The sequence below is a fragment of the Pan troglodytes genome, chromosome 16 (genome assembly GCF_028858775.2).
Source record: "Pan troglodytes isolate AG18354 chromosome 16, NHGRI_mPanTro3-v2.0_pri, whole genome shotgun sequence".
NCBI lineage: Eukaryota > Metazoa > Chordata > Mammalia > Primates > Hominidae > Pan > Pan troglodytes.
In genome coordinates, this window is record NC_072414.2 from 64,311,728 (window position 1) to 64,325,280 (window position 13,553).

The 13,553-nt window shown below is 48.1% G+C and overlaps 1 protein-coding gene across 14 annotated transcripts in view; it reads right to left on the reverse strand.

Moving 5' to 3' along the window:
* Positions 1-13,553, reverse strand: part of CELF6 (CUGBP Elav-like family member 6) — a 91,749-nt gene that overhangs the window by 25,927 nt on the left and 52,269 nt on the right. For 10 of the 14 annotated variants that reach the window (XR_010151783.1, XM_063795248.1, XM_063795243.1 and 7 more), the window contains 3 exons: positions 10,013-10,047; positions 8,958-9,567; positions 5,186-5,268 (listed from right to left, as the gene is read on the reverse strand). Coding sequence is in view for 13 of the 14 variants with exons in the window: in XM_063795248.1 (XP_063651318.1) it covers positions 5,186-5,268; positions 8,958-9,567; positions 10,013-10,047 (728 nt within the window). In the remaining variant the exon portion in view is untranslated. Of the gene's footprint in view, positions 1-5,185; positions 5,269-8,957; positions 9,568-10,012; positions 10,048-13,553 lie in introns of those variants that run through there. The other 4 variants (XM_016927152.3, XM_016927147.3, XM_016927148.3 and 1 more) reach the window with 2 other exon arrangements.

Below are 13,553 nucleotides of genomic sequence, written 5' to 3' on the forward strand. Positions count from 1 at the left end.
AAAACTTTTGTAGAGACGGGGTCTCACTATGTTGTCCAGGCTGGTCTCAAACTTCTGGGCTCAGCGATCCTCCAGCCTCAGCCTCCCAAAGTGCTGGGATTACAGGCATAAGCCACTATGCCTGGCCCAGAGTAATCTTTTGAAACTAGTCTCTTACTCTTCTCTGCTTAAAATCCACCTCTGTTCCCCCATTGCAAGCCTCCTGTTAAAGCCCAAGATTCTAAGACTAGCTGTCAAAACTTGTGAGTCTTTCTTCCACTGCTGCCCAACATGCACGATTCTGTCTACTCATGTGGAGCCTTAGCTATCTTTGCTAGACACCTTCCCTGCCAGTGTTCACACTGTCCCCAAATTTTCTTGTCTTTTAGGTTTCTAGATCCTCAAATATGATAAAATATGATCATGATTCAGCTCAGATAACATCTCTGCAAAGCATCTACTCCCTCCCCATTTCTTTTTATTCTTTTCTTTATTCCTTTATTTATTTATTTATTTTTATTTTGTATTTTTGTATTTTTAGTAGAGACGGGGTTTCACCATGTTGGCCAGGCTGGTCTCAAACTCCTGACCTCAAGTGATCCGCCCGCCTCAGCCTCCCAAAGCGCTGGGATTACAAGTGCGAACCACCGCACCCGGCCTTTTCCTTTACAGTTTGACTCTGGGACTCCCTCCCCAGTTCTGGTCTCTCTTTTACTTGCCCAGATGTATGCCTGAGTGAGATGCAATGAGGCTCACCTTTTTTTTTTTTTTTTTTTTTTTTTTTTTTGAGACGGAGTCTCGCTCTGTCACCCAGGCTGGAGTGCAGCGATGCGATCTCGGCTCACTGCAAGCTCCGCCTCCCAGGTTCACGCCTTTCTCCTGCCTCAGCCTCCCGAGTAGCTGGGACTACAGGCGCTCGCCATCACGCCCTGCTAATTTTTTGTATTTTTAGTAGAGACGGGGTTTCACTGTGTTAGCCAGGATGGTCTCAATCTCCTGACCTCGTGATCCGCCCGCCTCAGCCTCCCAAAGTGCTGGGATTACAGGCGTGAGCCACTGCGCCCGGCCAATGAGGCTCATTTTTAAGAAGCATCTTGAGGGCAAAGACTCAGACTCATTCATGAAGTGGTTGCTAGCACATACAGTGCATTTCTGTAAATTATAAAAAGGCACTCCCCAACCCTGGGATGAATGAGAAAAAATGTGCCCTTTCCTCTGGGCTGACAAAGCCTTGAAATAATGTGCATGACTTAGTCAATAGAGCATGGCTGGATTTTTGCCCCCATCTGCCCTCTCCACCCAAGCTGTTTTGTGCAGGGCACAACTTGCAAAAGCAAATGCACTCCCCTACTCAGTAACATCTGCCTTCTTCACAGCGTTTGAAGGGATGGCTTCCCAAAGAAAGGGAAGTCAGGAACAGGGAGATAAACAAATAGGGAGGCACCTTATGCATCTCGTAAGTGGGGCTGAGGCTAGGCCTCACCCTCTTCAGGTGGATTCTGGAGCATAAAGTGAGGCTAAAAGAAGGAATTCTGGCTTCATCAGGAAGAGGCTTCAGGAGGTGGGAGCCAGGTGGGACAGACCAACCAAGGTTTGAAGGAGTTCTCGAATAGGGAGGCAAGCTTTCATAGGGGACAGAAATTGGCAGGGGACAAATGGAGAGGAGCCAAGCAAGAGAAGGTCTTAGTCAATCAGAATCCATGAAATTCTTGGCCAGGAGTGGTGGCTCACGCCTGTAATCCTAGCACTTTGAGAGGCTGAAGCGGGCAGATCACTTGAAGTCAGGAGTTCAAAACCAGCCTGACCAACATGGTGAAACCCTGTCTCTACTAAAAATACAAAAAAATTAGCTTGGCGTGGTGGTGGGTGCCCGTAATCCCAGCTACTTGGGAGGCTGAGGCAGGAGAATCACTTGAACCCTGGAGGTGGAGGTTGCAGTGAGCTGAGATGGCACCACTGCACTCCAGCCTGGGTGACAGAATGAAGATGTGTCTCAAAAAAACACAAAAAACAAAAAACAAACCATGAAATTCCCCCTAGGGTTTCAGACTTTTCTCTCTGGGGGCTGACCTAGCCTTTTCTGGTCCCATGGTGACAGTCCTGCCTGATGCCAGCAGGAATTCACATTAAAGTCTTGTCCCTGCTTCTCCAGCAGGTGGCAGCTGTGCTTAGGACCCAATGGCAGCAGAGAGCTGGGCACTCCTCCTCCATGCTGGTGGGCCTAAGGCCAGGCGACTAAAGTTGCTGCTGTCCCTGGCAGGCCCAGAGGAAAGATTGATGGCACAGGCATTGCTGGGGCTGGCCAACACAGCCATTGATTTTCATTTAGGAGAATAATTAAATATTAATTTTCACTTTGTTAAGCTGGAGAGGGTGAATAAAGCCAATCCTGACAGTATCAGAGGAAGCCAGGCCATGTTGGAGACCTGCAGATGAAACAGTGAGAGGGGGAAGATGTCCCCAGTCACCATTCTCTCTAGAACCTAAGACCCCTGTCTGCTACCTGGTTGTCTCAGGTCACAGTACAGTGGTTAAGTGAATGAGTTCTAGGGCCAGATTAGCTGGGCCCAAAGTCCAGATCTTCCCATTATTAACTATATGACCTTGGGCAAGTCACTTGATTCTTATGACTTAGTTTTCTCACCTGTAAAATGGGAATGCCAATAACAATACCTTATTTAGGCCTGGTGCGGTGGCTCATGCCTGTAATCCCAGCATTTTGGGAAGCCAAGGTGGGTGGATCACTTGAGGCCAGAAGTTCAAGACTAGCCTGGCCAACATGGTGAAACCTCATCTCTACTAAAATTACAAAAATTAGTTGGGCAGAGCCCTGTGTCTTGTGGAGGAGAGATTTTTTTCCTCCCAAAGTTTATCTTAATTTTTTTGGGGGGGACCTCCCATTTCCTTTCAGGGTAAAGCCTGGCATTCAAAGTTTCATCTTCAACTGCTGCTCTCTGTAGATCTTCCCTCCAGCTTCCCTCCATGCTCATGTGGGCCTCCCCCACAGTGCCAGCCGCATTTCACACCCACCTGTTCCTTCTGTGTCTGCACCTTTACCATGCTGTTTCCCACATGGAATGTTACAGCTTGTCTCATTGACTCTCAGTTCTAGAAGCAGAAGTCATTTGCTCCCATGATTAGATGAATGATGAGTTCTACTCCTACTCCTACTAATGCTGCTGTTACTATTACTGTTACTATCACTACTACCACCAGCTAACTCATATCGAGTGCTTATTTTCTGCCGAGAACAGCATTGAGTACTTTAGTTCACTTAATGACATAGCTCATTTAACCACAACAACCCTATGAGTTTAACTTTACAGGTGAGGAAACTTAGGCTTAGCAGTAAAGACTTGCCCAAAGTCACAAAGCTAGTGAGTGGTGGGGCCTGGATCCACACCCAGGTCTCTCTGACTCAGGAGCTTGCATACAGAGGATCAGTGATGGTGACAAATTGGTGTTACTTGGCACTTAGTCCCCAAAAGTGAGGCTAAAGGTGCTTCAGTTACTGTGCTTGGTTCTAGGAGCTGTCACCCCATTAACAGCTTGATTAGCTCTTGGCGAAGCTTGCTCCATTGCTTGGTAGCTCCAATTCAGAGAAGTGACTTCTTTATACTGAGCTGAAATCAGTGCCTATTTCTTATTATATTAACTGATCCGAATCTTGCCTTCTGGGACCACTCATAGAAAACCAAACCCCTCTTCTAGAATCTGAAGGTAGTTACCCCAACCCCAACAGTAGTACTTATTGAGATCTTACTCTGTGCCAGGCACTTGCTAAGCCTCAAGTAATCCTCACTACAGCCAAGCGAGCTAGGTGTTAGTATAACCCACTCCTCATATCTAAAGAGACTGAAGCTCAGGAGTCCAAGTAACGTGCCCAGAGACACAGAACTGATAAATGGCAGAGCTGGGATTCAAATCCAGGTCTGTGAGACTCAAAACCCAGTGTTTTTGTTTTTGTTTTTTTGAGACTGAGTCTCACTTTGTTGCCCAAGCTGGAGTGCAGTGGCATGATCTTGGCTCACTGCAACCTCTGCCTCCCAGGTTCAAGTGATTCTCTTGCCTCAGCCTCCCAAGTAGCTGGGACTACAGGCATCTGCCACCATGTCTAGCTAATTTTTGTATTTTTAGTAGAGACAGGGTTTCACCATGTTGGCCAGGCTGGTCTCGAACTCCTGACCTCAGGTGATCTGCCCGCCTTGTCCTCCCAAAGTGCTAGGATTACAGGCGTGAGCCACCGCACTCGGCCTCAAAAACCAGTATTTTTAATTATTAGCTTATGATGCCTCCCTATTAAAGTCCCTCTAAGCCCTATCTCCTCCAGTTAAATCATCCCAACTCTTCCAAACTATTATTCCAAATATGTCTTGTGTCTTTACTTCATCCTCGTCTCTTTCTTGTAGACAAACGACTCTCTTAAATTTGAGACGCCTAGAACTGGACATAGTCCCAAGTTTGGCCTGTGAATGGCATTTAAACAGTGCTCTGTTCTAGACACACCGCTTCTTGGACAAGAGAAAACAAGGCTGTATAGTATGACTTGCTCTTGGTAAACCCATGCTAGTTACTAACGATCACCCCTTTATTCTGCCATATGGTCAGTAGGTCCCACCTTGCCTTTTGTTGACCGATTATCCATTAGCCAAGACCAGACCAGGTACCATTGGTGCCTACAAGCCTAGCTGCCTGTAGAATCAGGTCTCCCCTAACTTTAGCCAAGTGTTTGCAGTGTGGAGGGAAGACAATCTTAGTGAGTCAAGGCACCAAAAATAACCATTACAGGAAAAGGACTAGAGAGAAGTTCCAGCAAGGACCTTAGGACTAGAGAAAATGGGCTACCAGTCCAGCAGAACCTCTAACCCATGTATCTGCATACATGCTCACACCAGTGACAAGTGACACCCAAAGCCATAATTTTAGCCAAGGTGAATAAATTCTAGCTTAGCCCTCAACACTGATGCCTCTCCTAAAAGATGGGTGGAATGCCTGGCCCAAGGATCTTGAGCCCCTTTTTTGAGCCAGAAGATTGGATGTAACAAAGAATTTGTTGCTGTTCAGGGTACAGGAAGCCCTCTCCTAGAAAGATGACTCTGCTTCTAGTTCTCGGTCCCAACCCAGCCCCCACATGCTGCTTTGGCATGCACACAGGGCACTGTCCCCAGCCTGAGGTGATTCCCACCCCCCAACCTGGAGGACTTACCCCTGGCAGGGTCTTCTGCTCGTGCAGTGCACTCTGGGCCTTGAGAGCAGAGTCCCGGGCGCAGTAGGTGAGGAAGGCACAGCCTGAGGAGGAAGAGGCTGGCTCAGGGGGTTTCCTGAAACCCCCAACTATTCTTCTTCGAAATACCCCACTAAGTTGACAAACTTAAGGCCACTCTCCTTTAAACAAGGACTCTGCTTTCTGAGAAGCCCTCTCTGCCTCCCACCTCGGAGGGAGGGGCTTCATGTGCCTGGGGACCAGTGTCCCAGGCTCTGGCTCCCTTTCATTTGCTCCTGGCATCCTGCCCAGAGAACATATGTGCCCACACCCAGTCACATGTGCATACAATCCCACATCTCCCCTCCCCACTCCAGTCACAAGTCCTGTTGGGGTTAAACCTCCCTAAGCAGCTTTATCATCATCTTTAACCCAGACTTCCCCTTCCATTTTGGATTCAGACTCATGGAGTCTCCCAGGATCAGCCTCAATTCCTTCCCAACTCAGTTTCGGATGGGAGGAGGCAAAAGAGTAAAAGAAGGATTGGGAGCCAACCCCAGGAGCCCCCAGCTCTTGTCCATGTCTCCCTCCCCTAAGTTTGAAGCTGGGGAATGGATTGATTTGAGACTTAGAAGATGGGATTGGTTTAAGGGCTTCCCATAGGTGGGAGTTTCCAGGGACCCCCTAATCCTGTTCAAGGATCTTGATCTGTCAACCCTCCTAGGGCTTTGAGGTAGGGCCTCTTAAAGAGTTATTGTGCCTCAAATCTGGCTCCTCTAAAAGGGCCAGCATATATGGGTCAGCGAAGAGGTCTAGGTTGAGCCAAAGGGTCAAGTTTAGCCCTCTCTTTGTTCAGCCTCAGGACCTGTAGCCTGCTAGGAAGCACTGAAGCAACACTCTCCTCCTTTCCAACAGCCACTGAGCACTCATTCATTCAGAAAATATTTATTGAACACTTACTTATTATGGTGGGGCATTTTGATGACCTTGGGGATAGAGTGGCAACAAGACAGACACATTCCCTGCCCTCATGGGGATTAGACAAATCATGAGGGACCCCTAAACAAGTCCAAAGGGTTGAGTAATGTCTCAAAGAAGGCACTGAGTCCTCGAGAACAAGAACACTGAGTCCTTAACAATCAGGTCATGAAAAGGACAGTGATTATTTCAGACAGAGGGAAAAGCATATATGAAGACTGAATCAAGAATTTGGTGTGTTGGGGAAATGGATAGAAGGTTAGTGTGGCTGGAGGCTGGTGTATGGGGGCAGAGTGGCTAGTGAGATATGCAGGAATCAAGTCATACGTAGCCTTGTGGGCCTCAGTTGGATTTTGAACTTTTTCCTAAGAGCAATAGAGAGCCACTTTAAAGGGTTTTAAGCAGATCTGTGAGATGATAAGATCTGTTTTCAAAAGGAGCATTCTGAGTGTAGGAGGGAGAAGGACTGAAGGAGGAGAAAGTGGATATGGTGAGCCATTAGGAACTTGGGGCAGATTTCCACTTAGACCTCAGCAGATTAGAAAGGCAAATGGGAACATTTTTTTCTGGCCTCTTCTACAGGGCTGCCCCATTAAGATGGGTTTATTGTCGGACATTCATTGAGTTAAAGGGAACTTAGAGAACTGAGCAAAACTCTTATCCCATCAACAGGGAAACTGAAGCCCAGAGAGTGGGTCAGTGGCAGGGCAGGATTTGGAATGTCTTAACTCCCAAGCTGGGGTTGTTTTCAAAGCACTGTGGCTGCCTGCCTCGGTACCCAGACATCAAAAGGAAAATGAGTCACTGTTGCTGGGGGGAGGATGAGGAAGATGTTGACTTGGAGACCCTCCACAATCATCTTGGAAGGCAACACTTGCCTTGGAGAAGTGTGATTTAGTTTGGAAATAAATCACCAAACACCTGATTCCACTTACATCCCTGCTCTGTGTTTTGCTACCAACCCATATCACCTGACGTCCAAACCGGGCAGGTTGCCTGTCTGAAAGGTTCAGGGGCCCAGTTGCTGCCCAAAGAAGCCCCATGTGGACTAGCCGGGATAGAGGGTGGAAGAATGAAGGGAAGAAAAGACAGAGAAGCATGGTTTGAGAGACAGATGAATGAAAATAACAGGCAGAATTAGAGCTAAATGAAAAGAGAGAGGATGAGGGAACAGTTCAGAGACTGATAGTGAGAAGAGTGAGATTTAAGGGTATTCTATACACTTCCCTTATTGTACGGATGGCCTACAAAGATTAGCTTTGTATGTACATCCTGAAATCAATGTCTAAAAATAAGAAAATGAGTTACTACAGAGGGATGGACAGACAGGCAGGTAGTGGGAGTGCATTAGAAGGACTCTAGATGGTGTGGTATTGTCCTTTCATACACCCATTAACACAATCCCAGCCCAAAGGGTGGAAGCTGTACTCCTAGCCAGATGGTCCTAGCTCTTCTATTTGCATTTTCTCGAAGTGCCTACATTAGTGTGCCAAGGAACCCTACGAGGCCTCCAAGTTGAAGAGGTGGCAGTCTGATTCCAGCTCTCAGTCCTTAGGAATGTACCTTTAGCTGTTACCCAAGGCCCACCACTCCTCTCTTAGGAAGATCATGGAGGATAGTTGGTGACTCTTTCCCAGCAAAAACTTGAAAGCACAGCATGGTGGTGGTGGTGGGGGAGGAGATAAGAGTGTTTCTTCTCAAATCATCTCCCCTTCTCCTGCCCATGTATGACATGTGACTCTGGCTCTCTTACTCCAGCCCTGCCTGGACAGACTTTTCTGCATGTAAACAAGCCTCCTCCCTCTCTCTACAGGAAGAAAGGGGTGTGGCCGAACAGGACCGTGTATCTCTCTAGAAAGGGCAGGGAGAAGATCTCCTTCTGTCTCTTCAGCCTGACTCACCCTGAGAATGGGCCTGGACTGGGACCAGCCTGTGAGGGGAGGGAAAGAAAGAGGCCATAAAGAGGATTGGGGAGGAGCAAAGAAGAGGCACAGGAGTGAGGGGATTAGAGAAGGAAAGAAGTGTGGATTTAGCTGAGAGAAATCCAAGAAGAAAGGGACACAGGGTGGCAGGAGTTCCCAGCTGAGGTCAGGGTTCTGAACTGAAATCAAAAGGGGTAGAGTGCATTGGGATTCTGGCGAAGGGCAGGAGAGATTGGGGCTGTTGTTGAACATGAGGGGGTGTCTGGAACTGAGAGCCTCCTGGGAATTGAATTGGATTTTGTGTTAGACAGGTCTGGGTTCTGAAGAAGGGGAGGGTTTGGGTCTGCGGTGTTTTAGGTTGGCAGTCTGAGAGTCAAAAGAAGGCTCTTGAGGGGGATGGCTGGACTAGGAGGCCAGAGGAGGGGTGCAAGTCCAAGGTATGCATGTGGGTGGTTAGGCCTGAGTGAGGTGCCACCAGATGGAGGATTCAGGAGTGTTTGGGCTCAGGGTTTGGGAAATTGAGGGTATTCGAGATCTAGAAGGTGGAATAAGTTTTCAAATTCCAGAATTTTAGGTCTGATGGGAGAGGTGGTGGAAAGGTCCAGCTGAAAGGCAGGGACTGCTGGGATGTGAGAGGTGAAGGCCAGGAATTTGGAGGTTAGAGTGGAGAACATGTTAGGGGACCACAGTGATAATCAGAGGGAGGATGTCAGAGAGAAAATTCTGTGATCTGGGAAGGGGGCTGGGCTGAGGTGGGGCTGATATTGGACTGGTGTTGGACTGGCTCTCAGCAGGGCTAGGGCTGGGGCTGGGCTGGGGTCGGGCCACACTCTAATCGGATTGGGGCTGGGCTGGGCTGGGCTGACCCCGCGCACCTTTGTGGAGGCCGGTGAGCCGGTCCTTCAGCACCGTCAGCTCGTAGATGCGGCCGAACTCCTCGAACAGCGGCTTGAGGTCCTGCTCGTCCAAGCCCCGCGGGATCTGCCCCACGAAGAGCTTGATGGCGTCGTGGTCCTTCATGGGTACGGCGGGACCGGGGTTTAGCCCGCTCATGCCGACGCCGCTGTCCGCGGTGCTGAAACCCAGGCGCGGGCCGGGGCCAGCGGGCTGCGCTGACCCTCCCGGCGCCGCGGCCATGTCCCCGCCCTGTCAGCCCTCCCGCCGGTCCCACTGGTCCCGCCTGTCCCGCCGTCCCCTCCCTGGACCGGTGGCGGGGGCCAGGGGGAGGGGGCGGAGCCCGGGCGGAGAGGGCGGGGGGCTGCCCAGGGGGCGGGGTCCGGGTGGAGGGGCGTAGAGGGGGTGGGGCGGGCAGGAAAGGGGCGGGGCCGGGGCGGGGCGGGCCCGGGCCGAGGTGGCGGCTGAACGCTGGGGTCTGGCTTGAGGTCCCCGTGCGGCTCTCTCTGGGCTCCCGCCCGAGCTCTCCCAGAGCCGAGCCCCGAGCCCCAGCCCCCGTGCTTGGTGACGTCAGGCAGCTGGCCGCCGAGTCTACGCAAATGATTTGCATAATGAGGAAGCAGCGGCCAATCAGAGTGGGAGTTGACTGGGCTCGCCGGGGGCGGGAGGGGCGGCTGGGCTCACGCGCTCCTGCTCGCCATGGCAACCGGACCCTCGAATGCCCTGTGTGTGTCGAGTGTGTGCGGGCGTGGCCGTGGATCGCGCGTGTGCGCCTTGGGCCGCGTGAGGGGAAGCAGCTTCGTCATGCGTGATGGTGTCTGCCGGAGTCGGGGCTAATCCCCACCGCACACACAGGCACACACAGGCAAACGCAGGCACACGCAGGCACACACACCTCCGAACGCTGGTGCGTTTCCTGCGGGGGTGGATGGGGATTCCTCTTCTCTATTCCCACTATCGAGCCAGTCCCTCGGAGCCAATCCCACCCCGCCCCATCACACATCTCTGTCTTCGGTGTCTTTAACCACTTTCTTACCCCTGAGCCTCAGACACGTTCGTCTCCCTTGCAGCCTTAAAAAGAAAGGAAGAATAAAATAAAAACCCCTTAAACACTCCTTGAACACGGATTCCTCCTTAGGAGAGTGAGGGAACTTAGCCGTATTTACTCAGAACCCATTATGCACCAGGTGCCCAGTTCATCCCAGTTCTGTGAACTCAGGAGTGTTCTCTTTTTCCGGAAAAGGAAGCTGAGGTTCTGAGGGTCGAGGAGGTTAGGGCCAGGCCCACCCCAACATTTGTTGGGCCCAGCGCAAAAGAAGAAATGGAAATCGACATACTGTGCATCTAAACATTTAAAAGATACAAATCAAATTACAATTTGTTAAATATGTTCCTCTCTTATTTTCACAAATACAGGTTCAGAATTACGAAAATGAAAGACATATGTACAGCTACGCTTTTTATATGACTGAAAGTTGGCAAAATATCAGAGCTGATGGAATTTTATTACTCTTGCACATGTCTAGGTATTCTCTTGATGGATCAGTGATGTTCGCACAAAGTAGTAATACAATGTTTGGACAAAGACACATACTTCATAAATTATATATTTATTCCATAATATATTTTTCATGCCTCTTTCAGTAAAATTGCTAATTATTTTAATAGAGATTTCCTTTTTTTTTTTTGGATAGGTTATCATTCTGTCACCCAGGCTGTAGTGCAGTGGTGCGATCTAAGATCACTGCAGCCTCAACCTCCTGGGTTCAAGCGATCCTCCCACCTAAGCCTCCCAAGTAGCTGGGATGACAGGTGCACGCTACCATGCCTGGATAATTTTTTTTCTTTTTTTTTTTTTGTAGAGATGGTGGTTTCACCATTCTGCCCAGGCTTGTCTAGAACACTCCTGAGCTCAAGTGATCCACCCACCTCGGTGCCCCAGAGTGCTGGGATTACAGGAGTGTGCCACTGCACCTGGCCTAATAGAGATTTTAACATAACTTGTGTCCATTGACTATTCTAAGAAACTGCTGGAGACCAGCAGTAGCAACTGGAATCATCAAAAATTTCTTAAAACAATATTCAATTCAGAAGCAAATCATGATTTTTAAATGATTTTTCTGGCTGAGCATGGTGACTCACACCTGTAATCCCAGCACTTTGGGAGGCCAAGGTGGGCAGATCACTTGAGGTCAGGAGTTCAAGACCAGCCTGGCCAACATGACAATATCCCGTCTCTACTAAAAATACAAAAATTAGCCAGGCATGGTGGCGGGCTCCTCCTACTCTGGAGGCTGAAGCAGGAGAATCGTTTGAACCCACGAGGTGGAGGTTGCAATGAGCTGAGATCGTGTCACTGCACTCCAGCCTGGGTGACAGAGTGAGATTCCATCTCAAAAAAAAAAAAAAATGCAGCAGCAAATTATGATTTTCAAAAATTATTTTTCTGGCGGGATGCGGTGGCTCACACCAGTAATCCCAGCACTTCAGGAGGCCGAGGTGGGTGGATTGCTTGAGATCAGGAGTTTGAGACCAGCCTGGCCAATATGGCAAAACCCCATTTTTACTAAATGAATAAATAAATAAAATAAATTATTTTTCTCCTTTAACAGAAAGTTACTCCTTGTAATAAGTTGACCATGAAATGGGTTACTGGAATTTCATTTTCATTCAGTCCTATGTATTTTTTTTTTTTTTTTTTTTGAGATGGAGTCTTGCTCTGTCGCCCAGGTTGGAGTGCACTGGCCCGATCTCAGCTCACTGCAAGCTCCGCCTCCCGGTTCACGCCATTCTCCTGCCTCAGCCTCCCAAGTAGCTGGGACTACGGGTGCCCGCCACTACGCCCAGCTAATTTTTTTTGTATTTTTAGTAGAGATGGCGTTTCACCATGTTAACCAGGATGGTCTCGATCTCCCGATCTCGTGATCTGCTTGCCTAGGCCTCCCAAAGTGCTGGGATTACAGGTGTGAGCCACCATGCCTGGCCCAGTCCTATGTATTTTTTTAAATTTTCACCCCAAAAGTAGTAAAACAATTCAATAATCAGAACAAAGTTCTCTGCAGAAAAAGAAAAATACAGTAAAAAATTTCCTTGAGGCTTCCTCTTTGATCCATATATTATTTATAAATGTATTGTTCAGTTTCTAAGTGTTTGGAGGTTTGCCTATTATTTTTCTGTTATTGATTTCTAGTTTGAGTCCATCGTGGTCAGAACACACTGTGTATAATTTCAATTTTTTTTTTTTTTTTTTTGAGATGGGAGTCTCGCTTTTGTCACCCAGGCTGGAGTGCAGTGGTGTGATCTTGGCTCACTGCAACCTCTGCTTCCCGGGTTCAAGCAATTCTCCCGCCTCAGCCTCCTGAGTAGCTGGGATTGCAGGCACCCGCCACCATGCCCGGATAATTTTTGTACTTTAGTAGAGATGGGGTTTCACCATGTAGTCCAGTCTGGTCTCCAACTCCTGACCTCAGGTGATCCGCCTGCCTCAGCCTCCCAAAGTGCTGGGATTACAGGTGTGAGCCACTGAGCCTGGCCTCAATTATTTTGCATTTGTTGAGGTTTGTTTTGCTACCCTCAGTCCCAAGCCTGGGACTACAGGTGCCTGCCACCACACTCAGCTATTTTTTTTGTATTTTTAGTAGAGATGGGGTCTCACCATGTTGGCCAGGCTGGTCTCAAACTCCTGACCTCAAGTGATCCGCTCCCCTTGGCCTCCCAAAGTGCTGGGATTAAAGGTGTAAGCCACTGTGCCCAGCCTTGTTTTTTTAGTAGAGAAGCGGTTTCACCATGTTGGCCAGGCTGGTCTTGACCTCCTGACCTCAAGTGATCTGCCCACCTCAGCCTCCCAAAGTGCTGGGATTACAAGTGAGAGCCACAGTGCCTGGCCCTATATGCTTGCTGATTTTGTCTAGTTGTTTTATCAATTGTTGAGAGAAAGGTGTTGAAGACTTCAATTGTAATTGTGGATTTGTCTATTTCTCCTTTCAGTTCCATTAGTTTTTGCCTCACATATTCTGTAGCTCTGTCATTTGGGGCATAAACATTAAAAACTGTGATGCCTTGATGAATTGATACTTTTATTATTATGCAATGTCACTCTGTTCTTGGTAAGCTTTTTGTGTGGAGAGCTACTTTGATATTAATATAGCCATTTATGTTTTCTTTTGATTAATCTTTGCAAAATATACCTTTTTCTATCCTTTTACTTTCAAGCTACATATATAGCTGTATTTAAGTGAGTTTATTTTAGACAGCATATAATTGGGTCATTTTTTTAAAGTCCGCTCTACTAATCTTTGTCTTAGTTGACATATTTAGACCATTTACATTTAATGTAATTATTGGTATTACAGGTGTGAGCCTGTAATTTACATTTACATTTAATTAACATTTACATTTAATGTAATTATTGGTATGTTAGGGCTTAAGTCTGTCACTTAATTTTTTGTTTTCTTTTTGTTGCCTATGTTCTTCATTTCTCTTTTCTTTATCTTTCTTCTTGTTTTTTTTTTTTTTTTTTTAGAGATGGGGTCTTGCTATGTTGCCCAGAATGGTCTCAAACTCCTGGCCTCAAGCAA